The sequence below is a fragment of the Spermophilus citellus genome (assembly GCF_964194105.1).
Source record: "Spermophilus citellus genome assembly, chromosome: 14".
Taxonomy (NCBI): domain Eukaryota; kingdom Metazoa; phylum Chordata; class Mammalia; order Rodentia; family Sciuridae; genus Spermophilus; species Spermophilus citellus.
The window spans coordinates 56,865,574-56,881,216 of NC_138194.1; the positions used below are offsets into that span (position 1 = coordinate 56,865,574).

The 15,643-nt window shown below is 36.5% G+C and overlaps 1 protein-coding gene across 1 annotated transcript in view; it reads right to left on the bottom strand.

Annotated features, from left to right (window-relative positions):
* The window catches only part of CNGB3 (cyclic nucleotide gated channel subunit beta 3), a gene marked incomplete at both ends in the record, with an annotated part of 150,011 nt that overhangs the window by 40,261 nt on the left and 94,107 nt on the right, over positions 1 to 15,643 (bottom strand). The window contains 3 exon segments of the mRNA XM_081265730.1: positions 4,263 to 4,360; positions 6,279 to 6,438; positions 12,603 to 12,744. Coding sequence (XP_081121856.1) covers positions 4,263 to 4,360; positions 6,279 to 6,438; positions 12,603 to 12,744 — 400 coding nt within the window.

The following is a 15,643-nucleotide window of genomic DNA, read 5'->3' on the forward strand; positions in this document are numbered from 1 at the left end:
CACTGTTATGTCCAAATGTAATGTACCAGTAGAAATATGGGAGAAACTGGGGGCTGGGGCACATGCCTGTAATCCCAGCAGCTCCTGAGGCTGAGACAGGAGGAATACAAGTTCAAAGTCAGGTTCAGCAAAAGCAAGGCACTAAGTAACTCAGTGAGACCCTGTCTCTAAATAAAATATAGAATACGGCTGGGGATGTGACTCAGTGGTTGAGTGCCCCTGAGTTCAATTCCTGGTTACCCACTCCCCCAATAAAAAATAAATATGGAAGTAAAAAAGAAAAAAGGAGTATATAGCTGAGTACTAGTTTGCTAAACATTATAGAGAAAGTCTCATTTTTGTAAAAAAACTTAAGTATATAGAACTTCCACTGTCCTCGAATGGATTTTCTCCCACAGTTTCTTCATTATCTACACAATATTTTTGGAGGCCATTCTTCTTCCTTAAAAATGGAAGTATAATTTACATACGGTGAAATATACACTGTAAAGGGACAGCTGGATAAATTTTGACAAAGGCATATACTTGTATACCTTAACTAGAAAGAAACAATACTCCTTCACCCCCAAATTTCTGTCATACTTCTTCCTAATCAATATCCCCATTTCTACTCCCCACTAGAAATAAACATTGATCTGATTTTTGCTATGGAAGAATAATTTTATAAGATCATTCTTTCATGATTTCTGTGGCCCAAAACTCAACCTCTACTCATACCCTTAGCCAAAGAGACTTAAATTCATCTGCATCCTTCTTAAAATTGGTTGTTGGCAATATGATGTTAGTGCCGATGTAGTTGAAATAATCAGGAAAACCAATATGATGTCGAAATGTCAGAGAATCTCATACATAACTCTGTTGACTCATAGAATTTGAAGTCAGGTAAAACTCCTAGGTCTGAAATGAATTGTTATAAAACTATTGCTTCTTTTTTTGCATTTGTAATATTTTAATTTGGACCTCAGTTTAGAATTTTACTTTTTTTGCTGTTGCAGTTTAATATTGTTGGCTTTGCTCATAGTGTTAAGTATTCAGTTGATTTCAATTTTGTAATTAACACATTTTAAACTATTCCTTTCTACTTTGTGTCATCTGCCAATTTGAATATCACACCTTTTATATCTTCATCAAAATCTTGATGGAAATCTAGACGAGGATTTGATGAACAAGAGTCCTAGGATATTGACCTAATTCTGGTATCCTACAGAGTCATCTGTTAACCTAACTTTGGGAGTAACTCTGCTTAACCATTCTGTCGTATAGTTTCTTCTTTGTTTTGTCTCCAGTGGTATGGTAGTGATTATGTATTTTCAAGGCATATGCTTTTGTGTAGATTACATTTTCTTTTCTGTCTACATTCACATTTTAAGTGATCACATTGAGTACCATAGCTTGAAAGACATCAAAATGCTGATAGGTCTAAATTTATTGTTCCAGTTTGGACTTCTATCATGAACTCAGAATAATAAATCAAACAGCCCACCTGACATTTCTATCTGGGACTCTTAACAGTCACCTCAAATGAACAAGTCTATCTTAGTCTGTTTGTGTTGCTATAACAAAATACCATATACTGTATAGTTGATAAATAATAGAACTTTTTCATAGTTTTGACAGCTGAGAAGTCCAATGTCAAGGTGTCAGCAGGCTTGTTGTCTGCTGAAGGCTGCTCTCTCTTCCATGGTGGAATTTGTCACTATGTCCTCTGGAGGGGAGAATGTGGTGCACTCATATGGCAGAAAAGCATACCTTTAACCTTGAGCCTTTTTTTTTTTTTTTGCCAAGGATTGAAACCAGGTGCACTTAACCACTAAGTCACATCCCCAGCCTTTTTTTTGGGGGGTGGGTGGGGAGGTACCCGAGATTGAACTCAGGGGCATTCAACCATTGAGCTACACACCCAGCCCTATTTTGTATTTTATTTTTTGAACTCATGTTTTTCCTGCCTTAGGCACTTGAGCTGCTGGGATTACAGGTTTGTGCCACCATGCCTGGCCCCTTATTTAGAGGCAGGGTCTCCTTGAGTTGCTAGAGCCTTGATAAGTTGAAAAAGCTGCCTTTGAACTCAGGATCCTCTTGCCTCAGCCTCCCAAACTGCTGGGATTACAGGTCTGCACTGCCTTGCTTGATTTAACCTTGAGCCTTTTTATAAGGGTGCTAATCGCTTAAGGCACACTCCTTATGACTTCACCACCACCCTAAGGCTATATGACGTTTGGAAGACCATTGCTCTGGGGATCGAATTTCAACAGAAATTTTGGAAAGGACATTATTCAAGCCCTAACAAGGTTGTTTTCTACCCACCTCAGCCTATACTTACTCTAAAATTTCCTATTTTAAAAGTAATATCTTTGTTCTTCCTGTTCCTTGGAGTCCCCCTGGGTCCTTTCTTGTTTCTAACTGTGTTTATACCAACAAACAGTAAGAACTGCAGGCTCTTTGGAACACAACTAATATTCGGCCCCTTCTCAGTGATGAGTCTACTACCCCAGGTCCCATCGCTGTCATCTCTTCTGTAGGTAGTTACAATGACTTCCATTTGATCTCTTTGCCTTCCACACCTGCTTCTTGAGGTCCCCAGCCAGCAGGAAAATTGCCCTTTTGCAACTAGTGTCATATTATTTTCTGCTCAAGATCCTCAGTGCCTTGAAAGTCAGAGTACAGTCTATCCAAAATCTACAATGCAGCTCCCAGGCCCTCCATGAACTTGACCCCTTCCACATCCTCCCATTTAGTACTTCTCTCAGGCTTCTCTTGCTTTCCATCATCCTAACTTGGCCTTGGCCCTTCTGGTTTCCTTGCCTTGTTCCTAGCTTAGAGTTCCTCTTGTCCATTCTCCTGTGCTATTCCCCTGCCCCGGCCCTTTCTCTCCTTTCCATATCTGCACATGTCACTCTTTTGCCTCCTTCAGTCCTCTCTTCAAATCCTCAAAAGCATTTCATCCCAGAAGCCTTTCCTGAGTAGTACCACCCTCATCTTCCTTAACCTGTTTAATTTTGTTCATGGCATTATCACCTCCTCATGTAATATATTATTTTGCATTCTCTTTTTTCCTGAAATTTAATATATATATATATATATATATATAATTTATATATGTTTTCAACTGTTGTATGCCCACTGGCTGAAATGGTGACTAGAACAGAGTAGGAACTTAGTAAATATTTCTTGAATGAGCTAATTGAATAGATGAATCAGGGAATGCCACACACACAGATTTAAATCTAAGGAGAAATAAATTTATATGTAGTATAATACATGAAGAAAGGAAACAACAATGGTGAGTGCCGCAGTCTGGCTGGGCACAAATAACCGTGAGGTCGAGCCACTTGTAGATTCAAGCAGGAACGAACTTTATTTTCGAACTCACTGCGAATGCCACCCACGTGACCCTGGAGGAACTCCGCACTAGCTCAACCAACCCACCGCCAACTCTCTAGGAACTCCGCGAGAACTCAAAAATAGCGGGCACATGAGGCAGCAGGTGGCAAAATGCCAGGCGCCATCTTGACCTGGCCGTGGCTCTCAACAGGTGAGGTGCTAAGCAACTCAGTGAGACCCTGTCTCTAAATAAAACACAAAATAGGTGGAGGATGTGGCTCAGTGATTGAGTGTCCTTGAGTTCAATCCCCGCCCCTACCAAAAACAAAAACAAACAAAAAAAAAAAGAGAGAGAGAAAAATTAAGACAAAAATTCTTCTTCTTTTTTTTCCTTTCTTGAAAAATAAAAGTCTTTAAATTTAAATTTAAATTTGGCCATTTAAAAAGTCTAAATCCAAAGCATTTGTAACAGGAAACTAGATTAGACATGATTCTCTGTCAGGCCAATCTAGGCCTTCAGGCTGACAAAATGTTTCATAAACAAAAATGTCTATTCTTAATGTTTAGTATTAGTATGCCCAAGGTTTAGAGCTAACCTGTAAAGGCCTGATTCTTATACATTTCCAAGGTATCTTCATAAATGGAAGGAGGTGCACATACTAGCAAAGACAGAACTGTAGAGTATAATTATATTTAAATTAAGGGCAAGAAAAGTCTGAAGAACTCTTCTTCTTTTACACCAATTAGAAGAGAGAGGCTTCTAAAGAGTAAGTCGTCTGTTGGGGAGAGACCTGTAATTTATTTGACTCTCATAAATTCTCCAAGTTATTTTGACTTTGTTAAAACATAAGGAAAAAAATCATAAATACCATTTAAAGCAAGAGCTTAGACATTGCAGGGAAACAAATACGGTACCTTTATATTAATTGTAAAGCACTTGCCTTGAACAATTCTACTTTGCTGATGATGCTGAAGTTCATATCAATGGCGAGGGATAACTGCATTGTACCCGGCAGGGTCTCAAGCAAATCAGACTCATCTTTGTAAAGACAAACACATTGACCCATTAAACAGAAAAATTAATGAAAGTACAAGTAGAAAATTAAAAAAATTAAGAAAATAAAATGCAAAGTTTTATAGATAAATGCATGTATCACATTCTATATTTTCATTATATCCATTGGACCTATGTACCTAACACAACACGACTATTATGCTCATGGGAGGAAAGAGGTATTTTACAATGGATGACATATTGAATAATCCCCAAACTTCGTGTTTGCTGAAATCGTAGATATGAAATTTAATGATCATGAGACAAAGGCTAGTGTACAAGCTGAGCTGGGAAAAGGATGAAGCTCTTGTTTTCTGCTTCTATTATTTGCAGGCTAATGTCTCAGGGATGGCAGATAATAATGAGTGCCAGGTGGTGTTTGAATGTGTACAGAGCTCTGTCATACCCATTATCGTATTTGACCCTTATGACAACCCTAAGGGTAAGTGTTCTCATTCCTACTTTGCAGAAAGAAGAAAAACAAAAAGAACTGAAACCCACAGAGGCTGTAAGTGACTTGCTGGATTGAGCATAATTAATAGGTAGGCTCAGCTGGGAATGGAAACTGAAGAAGAAATGTGCTAAGTGAGTAAATTCAAATTATTGTTATTTACTTATTAACTCAATAAAGAATGTGAATACATTATAGATTTTTCTACACACGAATTAGATGATGGGCCTTCAGGCTGACAAAATGTTTCATAAACAAAAATGTCTATTCTTAATGTTTAGTATGCCCAAGGTTTATGAGAACTGATTATTTTGATGTTTCTTTATATCTATTTAGAAAGAGAAAAATAGCTATATTATATCCCTATGTTGATGTCAGTATAGATTCTAAATCTGAACATCTTCTGCATAAAACATAGTTTCTAGTTTCTGAGGGCTGTTTGTATCTAGTTACCTCTGAAGCCAAGGCTCTGGATCAGTATCTGAAGCTGCTAAAAGGGACAATGGAAGAGACATTGCTCCTTCTCTTGCTTCTTTCCCACTTGAAATGCCCTCAGAAATATCTGTAGATGCTCAAGAGAAAGGCATGTTCCTGGTCACTCAGAAAGAGGTTCCAAACATGAGGCTCGACTCTCTTAAGAGTGGCAGAAAGGTGAAAAGTTCCTGCTCCCAATAACCAATGGGTCCTTTCTCCTCTTAGGCACATTTGTGATTTGGGAATCTCATTTTTGCACTGGAGTCAGTAGCTTTATTATTATATTTTTGACTTCTCAGTGGCATCAATTCTTATCTTTATAGAAAAACTAAAAATTGAATTTGATTATTGTCAGTCAGCATATTATCTTCATCTTATTTTATTACCCTTTAATATACATTATTTTAACTCCAGTATTATAGTATTATTAGTTGTCAATGTTAGTTATTAAGGGTCTCTTAGAAGGAACTGTGTGCTTGCCACAGGATAGGGATGACCTAAAAATTTGCTATTACCCTGAGTACTCTGCTCCCAGGAAAAAGGGTGATATCACAGAAAAAGCCAGGGTTTGGAGAATAGAAACAGATCTGAGTTCCAGTTGGCCACTTCTTGGCTGTGTCCTTGGCCACATTTCTTGGTTAGTGCCTCTGCTGTTTCCCTGTCTCTTAAAAGCGGTTGATAACAATTTTCCTGATTTTCTTTTTTGGTGATATGAGGCAAAATGTGTAATTCTTAGCTTCCAGTAGGCACTGAATAAAATCCAAGCATTCTCTTTCAAGATTTGCTTTACCAACAAGATAGGGGTCCATATTTAAGAAAAGAAAAAAAAATCCCATGATACTAAATTAATGCTTTAAAGATCATTTAATTGCTTTTCAATCTTGTGTTTAAATCCAATTCATCTCTCCTTCTATCTTACCTAATTTTTATTATGTGACAAGGTTTGCAGGAATTTAATCAGAAATTTGTCATGCTTACCTAACATTCTTTGAGAGTCCCATGTATATTCAAACCAAGTCCGAACTCGAGTCTGCACAATTTGAGGAATGGAGTAAGTGTTCATGTAGGCAGTGGTGTTATCCATGCTGGCACGGAAGTTGTTTTGATTGGCTGTAGCTGCCCCGATTACATCTCTCATCTAAAACAACAAACATAGTCACTCCACACCCAGTAGAGGAACTGTTGGAGTTACTAAAAGTCCAGTTGATTAAGTGTTCTTATACATTCTCTTCTGATGACCTGACTTGATTTGAAACACACTGATATTGGGTGCTAACTTCATCCATTTCCATAAAATATTGGGCAAATCACATCCTCTCTCTGACCAAAGAGGACAATAACAAGACCTGTCATCTTAACCATCCATGTGAGATTTTTGAGAGGATTCTGTCACATAAGGCATGTGACTGAATCAATAAATGGGATGGATTCAAATTAAAAAGCTTTTTCTCAGCAAAGGAAACAATAATGTGAGGAGAGAGCCTACAGATTGGGAGAAAATCTTTACCACATGCACCTCTGATAAAGCATTAATGTCTAGGATATATAAAGAACTGAAAAAACTTAACACCTTTCAAAAAAAAACAAAAAACCAAATAACCCAATCAATAAATGGGCTCAGGAACTGAACAGACACTTCATAGAAGGAGAAATACAATTGATCAACAAATATATGAAAAGTGTTCAACATCTCTAGCAATTAGAGAAATGCAAATCAAAACTACTCTAAGATTTCATCTTACTCCTATCAGAATGGCAATCACCAAGAATACAGACAACAATAAATGTTGGTGAGGATGTGGTGAAAAAGGTACACTCATTCATTGCTGGTGGGATTGCAAATTGGTGCAACCACTATGGAAAGCAGTATGGAGATTCCTCAGAAAATGGGGAATGGAATCTACCATTTGACCCAGCTATCCCACTCCTTGGTTTATACCCAAAGGACTTAAAATCAGTGTACTATAGTGACACAGTCACATCAATGTTTATAGAAGCTCAATTCACAATAGCTAGATTATGGAACCAACCTAAGTGTCCGTCAATTGATGAATGTATAAAGAAAATGTGGTGTATATATACTTAATGAAACATTAATCAGCTTTAAAGAAGAGTAAAATTACGGCATTTACCAGTAAATGGTTGGAGTTGGAGAATATCATGCTAAGTGAAATAAGCCAGTTCCACAAAACCAAAGGCTGAATGTTTTCTCTAATATGCAAATGCTAATTCGCAGTAAGGCATGGGGTTCGGGGGGGGGGGTGAAGGGGATGGGAGGCACTATGGAAGAATAGTGTTACCTTAGATTAGGTAGAGGGAGGTGATGGGAGGGGAGGGGAGAGAATGTGGGGATAGGAAATATAGTAGAATGAAACAGACATTATTACTGTATGTATATATGTGACTGCATGACCAATATGATTCTGAAACATGTATAATCAGAAAAATGAGAAATTATATCCCAACTATGTATCAAAGTGCATAAATGCTTTCTACTGTCATGTATAACTAAAACAAACAAAAAGAATCCTCTTTGTGTACTTGTATATTGTTATGAAATGTTAGTTGTTATTTAAAAAAATCATACAGCTTGTGTGTATACAAGGAATGTGCAATGGAAATTAGCAATTATCTGACAGAATGGCTAGTCCATTTGGGTCAGTCTTACTTTGAAAGCATCCTTCATAGATTATCCATGTAGATGGCTATGTAGACTCAATTCATCATGGAATTGCAACCTTTGTACTTCCCTTTGTGTTGTTTAGACAGATAAAAATCAAATCTCATTATGCTTTAGGCATAGTATTCAGCAGAAGTTGAAATGTGCTAAAATTACTGAAGCATCATCTACTGCTGTGACAATACTTAAGGAACTGTCAGGTTTTAGTTCTTGGATGTTTATAACTCAGCCATAAAAATCCACTCTAGGTTAAAAGCTGATCTTTAAGGTCTCAGCACAAAAAAAGATATATTGCTCAACTCTTCCTCTCGCATAGAAGGAAGCAAGTGGTTGTAAATTTGCTTTGACTGTGGGTTTATAACAGGGAAGAAAACCAGGGCCTCACTTTCACACTAAGACTTTGCTCATTCATTCTAGTAGCTGCTGAGCATTTAATGTTTACAAAAAAAAAAAAAATCCTACTCATTCTTTGAATTCTAGCTCAAATGATGCCTTTGTCAGTTTCCAGTTTTAAGAGTCAATAAGGTCTTCTACTTCTCAAAAATGTTTGGGAGTTCATAACCCACTTGAATCAAAGTGTGAAATATGATATATCAAGAACTATGTAATGTTTTGAACAACCAACAATAAAAATTAAAAAAAATGTTTATTGAGGAGCCAGGCAGATTATCCAACTGTGTCCATCTTTCTGAGTCTCTTACTTCTCAATGACTCTTCCAAATATTTTTTTCATAATCTCAATTTCTAGATCTCAGTTTTCCATGCATTTCTTTGTAGATGACAAACATTATGTAATTACCTAAGGATGGAAGACTTGGAATATTAAGGATTGTAGGGATTGAGTTGTGAGATTTAATAGGGTGTTAGTTGGGAAGTCAGGACTATTTAAGACATTTCTTATTCCTTTTTTTCCCCCTTCTACCCCCCTTCCCCACCTCCTTCCCTACCTTCCTTTTTTTTCTTTGTGGTGCTGGGGATTGAACCCAGGACCTCAATACATGCTAGGCAAGTGTTTTACCACTGAGCTACAAAAACACTGGCTGGGTATTGAGGGCCCACGAATTTGTAGTGAATGGAATCTGAGTGTTTTGTGTGGTATTCTTCAGCAATGTTGGGTTTTGCTGGTGTAGGAGTTAAAGAAGTCTTGTTGTATTCCATGATGGGTCCCAGCCTAGGGAAACACTTGAGGATAGGAGAGTTAGAAAATCTCAGGCTCTATAAGTTGCATCAGGGAATAGAATATTGTGGTTAAAAAGTAATGATTAGTTTCAGAGTTTAGTCACTGATATGACTATCTGTGGGAATTTGAGTAAATGTAGATTTTGTCTCAAGCTCTCTTACTTTAGTTTCTAAGTATTTTTATTCAAGATGAGAGTTTAAGGTACAAATCTATACCTCCAAGTTTAATCTTTCTCTTGTGCTCTGGTGCAATATATTCAATGACTTGATATTTCCTTCTGTTCCTGTTGGAACCTGGAATTCAATTTAAAGACAGGCATGGTATGGTGTGGTATATAAAACAGCACTTTTTTACTTTCATTTGCTTAAGAATCATGTGAAATTCTTGTTAAAATGCACGTTCTGACTCAGTAGGTCTGAAGCAGGACCTGAGTTCTGAATTTTTCAAGTGCTGCTGCTGCTGCTTTTCTAAAGGCTACACTTAGAGCAGCAAGAGAATTGAACTGGTACCAGATAGACATTGTTTCTTAGTCTTGTTGTGAAAACTGCCTTGGACTTGGTAAGTGCTCAATATGTGTTAGATTTTACTATTATTATATATGCCTCTATCATATACCTGTATGGATTACATGTATGAATTATGGGGTGCATCTTAAAAATCTTTAAAGTGGAGTTTCTGCCTCTGTAAAACAGAGAAAACAATGAATGGGATATGACTATCTCATATTGATTTTATGAAAAATTATGAAATGTGATTTTTGCTATTTATATTCAAGTTGATTTAAATTTTCTCTCCAACCAGCTTCATATTTCAACCATTAATACAATTTCTCCAGCCACTAAGATTATGATATTTTATACTTACAGTTGTTTTTATTTTTGTGGTGCTGGGGATTGAACCAGGACCTTGTGCAAGCACTCTACCAACTGAGCTATATCTCCAGCCCTATACTTATAGTTTTTAACTGCTTAATATCTAACTTCCAGTACCTAAATATTTTCTTTTTTTTAAAAGAGAGAGAGAGAGAGAGAGAGAGAGAGAGAGAGAGAGAGAGAGAGAGAGAGAGAAGAATTTTTTAATATTTATTTTTTAGTTTTCGGCGGACACAACATCTTCGTTTGTATGTGGTGTTGAGGATCGAACCCGGGCCACACGCATGCTAGGCAAGCATGCTACCACTTGAGCCACATCTCCAGCCCCCTAAATATTTTCTTAATGGAGTTTCCTTTACAACCTCTCTCTCCAGACCATTGATGTGTTTAGGCTGGAATTGCCGTACCTCTGTGTATCTGCATTAAACATATTTTAATTCTCCGTATTTTAATATGCTGCTGTCTGGGGCCTTGCTTGCACCTCCCAGGGTTAGTTAATTCCCAGAGATAGTGATCACCTCTACCAAGAGTGTCTCATATGCAAAGTAACTGAACCAGATCCCATATTTCCAACTGTCTCACACTTAGGCCTCTACCCACAGTCCCATTCAACAGTGCGGGATACCAGATAAATACAGACAGTCCTACACCTCAGAGCATGCGGAAATTATTCAAACAAGCCAACACTAACCCTGCTTATCCTGCCTCTCCTGTTCCCCAGCTGTGCTTTCCCATTTTGTTTATCCTCCCCACCACGGTATGACCGGCTCCCTCCTCCTGAGCCCTATGAGTATAACCAACTACCATATACCATAAATTGTGAGTCTTACCATAACTAAATAATAATAAAACCTCTGTTTTAAAGTAGTATCCCAATTTCCAATTCATTATATTTTAACTGACTTTCCTTGAATCTTTGTTCAAAATCATCTCTTGGGGCTGGGAATGTGGCTCAAGCGGTAGCGCGCTCGCCTGGCATCCGTGCGGCCTGGGTTCGATCCTCAGCACCACATACCAACAAAGATGTTGTGTCAGCCAAAAACTAAAAAATAAATATTAAAAAAATTATCTCTCTCTCTCTCTCTCTTTCTCTCTCTCTCTCTCTCTCTTAAAAAAAATCATCTCTTGTCTGGCTTCTATTGCCTTCAAGATAAGAGTTCAACATCTTTAACATCCGGAGCCCTTAAAATATCTTTACATATAGCTCTTAGTTACACATGTTCTCTCCAGTTGTTCTGGAACTGTTTCCATTTTCTTGAAGTTGTCTCACATTTTATCATCTTTTCCTGCACTCTCTCTGTGACATCTTTTCCACACACTGTTTCTGATCAATTGAACTACCTGTCTATGATTACTGAATACTACCTGGTTTTTGAAGATGCTTCAGATGCATCCTACTCCACAAAACCTCCTGGGAAGCTTCCTTTTTTTCTGAACTGATAGCTCCCAAACTCCTCTGGAGCTTGCTATGTATAGCAGAACGTGGACATTGACGAGTAAGTTTTCACTGCTTTTGAATAGTGTCAGATATCATAATGAATAATTTTTTATTGCTAAATTTTGTTAAAGAATGAGTTTCAGTCATACTACTGTGACCGTGGTGAGTGGGAACCCAGTTTCTCTAGTTGGAGTAATCATTGTGTGATGTAATCTAACCTAGTGCCCATGCCTCGACATGGCTTTATTTTTGCTTTTTAGCATGTGATATATAAAGGATCTTCTGAGGAAGTAAAAGTTCTAAAGATGCTCTGCTGTTGAACTTTTCATTAATGGTGATTCTGGGAATTCACAGAGATTTTGGTCTCTTTCAACTTGCAATGTATCTATTTATGCACTTGTTTTATTTTCTTACTATTTTGTAATCTCTTGAGAAGAGGGACAGAATGCCATAGCAAACATCTGTAAAACAATGATTTATTAGTTATTTAAGATGTATTTTTTAGTTTGTAGTTTAATTGGGTTGATTTTAACCCAATGATTTTATGATAACATTTGAATTTTAAGGAAATAAGAAAGCTTTAAGGAAGCTTCAAGTAAGAAGTTGACAAAGAAGTATCTTTTCTTGAAAAATGGACTTTTATGGTAGCTCTTCTGATGGATTTAATGGTTTAGAACTGAAACTGCTTCTATTTTCTTGAAGTTGTCTCATGCTTTATCATTTTTCCCCCACACTGTCTCTGTGACATCTTTTCCACATACTGTTTCTGATCAGTTGAAATACCTGTCTGTGTTTACTGAATACTACCTGTTTGTTGAAGATGTTTCAAATGCATCCTGCTCCATAAACCTCCCAGGAAGCTTCTCTTTTCTGATAGCTTCCAAACTCCTTTGGAATATAGCAGACCCTGGACATTCATGGATATATTGTGTGAGTTGACCCAATCACGTCCCCCTCCATGTCATTAAAATAGATGAAAGTTAGTGAAAGAAGTAGAGGAGTTAGAAGAGGAGGAGAAGACAAAGAATAACCACTATATAATTTTTAATCTTTCCTCCATAAAATTTGTAAACACTTGTTAACCTTTCAAAAATGAAAACACTATGTATTTAGGTGTACATATTCAACTTACCTGACCAATTAAGCTAGAGAACACAAACACTCCAGAAAAAAAATTCAAAAGTTGGAAAATAATTTCAAATGTAGTTTGTGGCTCTGGGAGGCCTCCAATGGTAATTAAAGTTCGAACTGCCCAATAATAACATCTCAGATATCTGTGACAAAAAAGTATACATTTCCCTTTTATTATATTATTATATTACCATTTCATTATATTACATTACTATTTTGCTTCACTATATAGATTATCACCAAATAATTACAAATTTCTTCCTAATTAAAATTCTCTTTCAATAGGCAGTGCTGGCAAATACTGTGTATGCCTTTGTAAGCTTTTCAGTAAATACTGTGAAATGACTTAGCAATTAAGCCCAAGGAGAGTGTTCACCAGCTATTCATGAAATGTAATAGAGTAAAACAACCACTGTATTATTAGGTTCTTAGCTTGGTAGGTCAGAAATTTGTGCAAGGCTCAGCAGAGATTTTCCAGCTGGGGTGAGTTGAATGGCTGGAGATCTCCGGTGATTGAAGCCAGATTCTTGATTTTTACTGTTGGTTGGGTTCTTCTGTTCTTCCCTATGCCACGCCTGCGTGGATTGGAAAAGGTAGTTTCTTCTCTCACATGTCTGAGCCTGAGCTAAGATGGTTGGAATAACTGGGACAGGCTGAGTTATCTTTCTCTTTCCATTTAGCCTCTCATTGTGATTACTTTGGGCTTCCTCATCACATGGCAGTCTCAGGGTAGATGTGGACTTCTTATAAGGCAGCTGGTTCCCCCAGAGCAAAGCAACCCAAATGGTAGCTGAAAGGTTTCCTATAACCCAGAAGTCCTATAACATCATAATTTCTTGTCACATTATATTTATCAAGAAAATCACTAAGGCTAGTTCAGATTCAAGGAAAGAGAAGTTTGAATTCATCTATCAATGAAAGAAACAGGAAAGAATTTGAGGCCATCTTCAAATTACCATACCAGTGACCTGTGGGGGATATTATAGAGATGAAGTATATTTATGTAAATGGGAGAATCTTTTACAGTTTATATATGATTGTTTCTACTACAGGAAAATAGAACTGGTAAATACCTTCTCTATATATTCCACTCACATTTTATTATGCTACTTAATATGCAAACCATGACAAAGATGGAGGAGATGGAGCTCTATTTTGGATGTAATAGATAATTTATATAGAAATTTAGTATTTAAGAAAACCAAAAATTATCAGGAATATGCTTGATAAAGATTTTGTACTCAACTTGAGCAATTGAAAAATGGAGAGGCTACTAAGGTCATTATAACCTAAATAGGAAGAGAATCAGACAAGAATATGATAAAGATTAGAAGAGAACATATAATATTCATATAGCTACATATAGTTGTGGATTTCATGGAGTCCACAGTGAGGTGGAAGTGGAAGTTAGTATTACAGCACCCCTGTATAATTATAACCATAGACTGTAGTTTTTGTGCATGATTAGGCATACCATTTGGTATATTCCATATAGTTTTGATATTGTCTAGGTGAGGTATCCACACTGAATACTTAAAGTCTTGTACATAAAGAAAAACTCAAGATATTTTGTAGAGAGGTATTTGGATTTAATGAATACCAAAAAGCTATTTTGTTGTCCAGGATTGACATAGAAAAACAGCATTTGTATCACGATTCTATCTTAAGGTTTTATTTCGTGTTCTGTTGGGCCACTATAACAGCACTTTAGATAATTGTGTATTAGACTTTGAATAGCATAATGTTTTTTCTTGTGAAAATAGTTTATGGGGTTTGCAGATCTTTAAATACTAAGAAGTTGGGTTTACAAAGAATGAAATAAACTGATGTTGAAGTCAATATTCAGATCAAAATAGGTTTATAAAGAAATCCTTCTATTTGAAATTCAATACCTTTTGAAGGACATGGGCTTTTTTTTCTTAAAACTTCATGGTTATAGGAACAGAAAAAATAATTAACTCTTTGATAGGGTTTAAAACTACTGTGCCAAGAGAATAAAAATATTACCACTGTGTAATTTTTTTCCTAGCAGTCTTCCTTGGACTTACTAATAGTATAGTGAACTTGATGTCAAAGAGAACCACCTTGAAGAAGTATGGAAGTCATTTTATAGATTGCATTTTAACTTTTCAAGTTCCAATTTATAATTTCCTGTTACCTAATTTATTTTGGTCACAGGTCCTGAACCTGTGGGTCTCTTTAAATTAAAGAAATTTATTAAACTTAATACTGTCCCAGAGTGGGAAGGGACTAGATTCTCTCCTTACATGGTTGATTCCATCCTAAGTGTTGGCATTTCTGCCCCCTCCAAAGCCATTATGGTTTTAACAGGAAAAAAAACACATGAATTATTTTCTTTCAGTTTCTTATTTATGGATGTAAAAAAACAGAAGTCAAATGTGAAACTTTGGTATTGATTTTACAAATCTCAAGGGCTAGTCTTAAACAATTTTTTTTTATTAAATAGTCTGCTATGTTAATTGGAAGTTTTTTTGCCTTGATGCTTTGTGGTTTATTTTGGGATTCTTTGTTCAGTCAGGTCTTATGCCCAGACATGCACGACCAAAGGTAAGATTTGTAATTTAATTAGATGGCATCATATCGATTTTCTAGGATTAGCTTAATTAGTCAAGTGTGTCCATCTCTAATATCTACACCCCAGGCAGATAGATCTTCTCAAGGAGATTCTATCTGGCTGATTTAAAACCTGAACTATCTAGCTGTGAACTATACAATACTTGAAACACACACACACACACACACACATACACACACACACACACACCACACCACACCACACACACAGCTCCAGTTAAAGCAATAAGACAGAATTTGACATAAACTTAAAACATTCAATGTGAAAATAGGAATTTTTCTTCTGTGAATATATAAGGAACTGAAAAAAAAAACCTCAACAGCAAAAATAAGAAACAAAGAAGCTGAGTAGATATTTCTCAAAAGAAGATATATAAATAGATAAAAGTATATGAAGAACCACTCAAAATCATTAATTATTGGGGAAATGCAAATCAAAGCCACAGC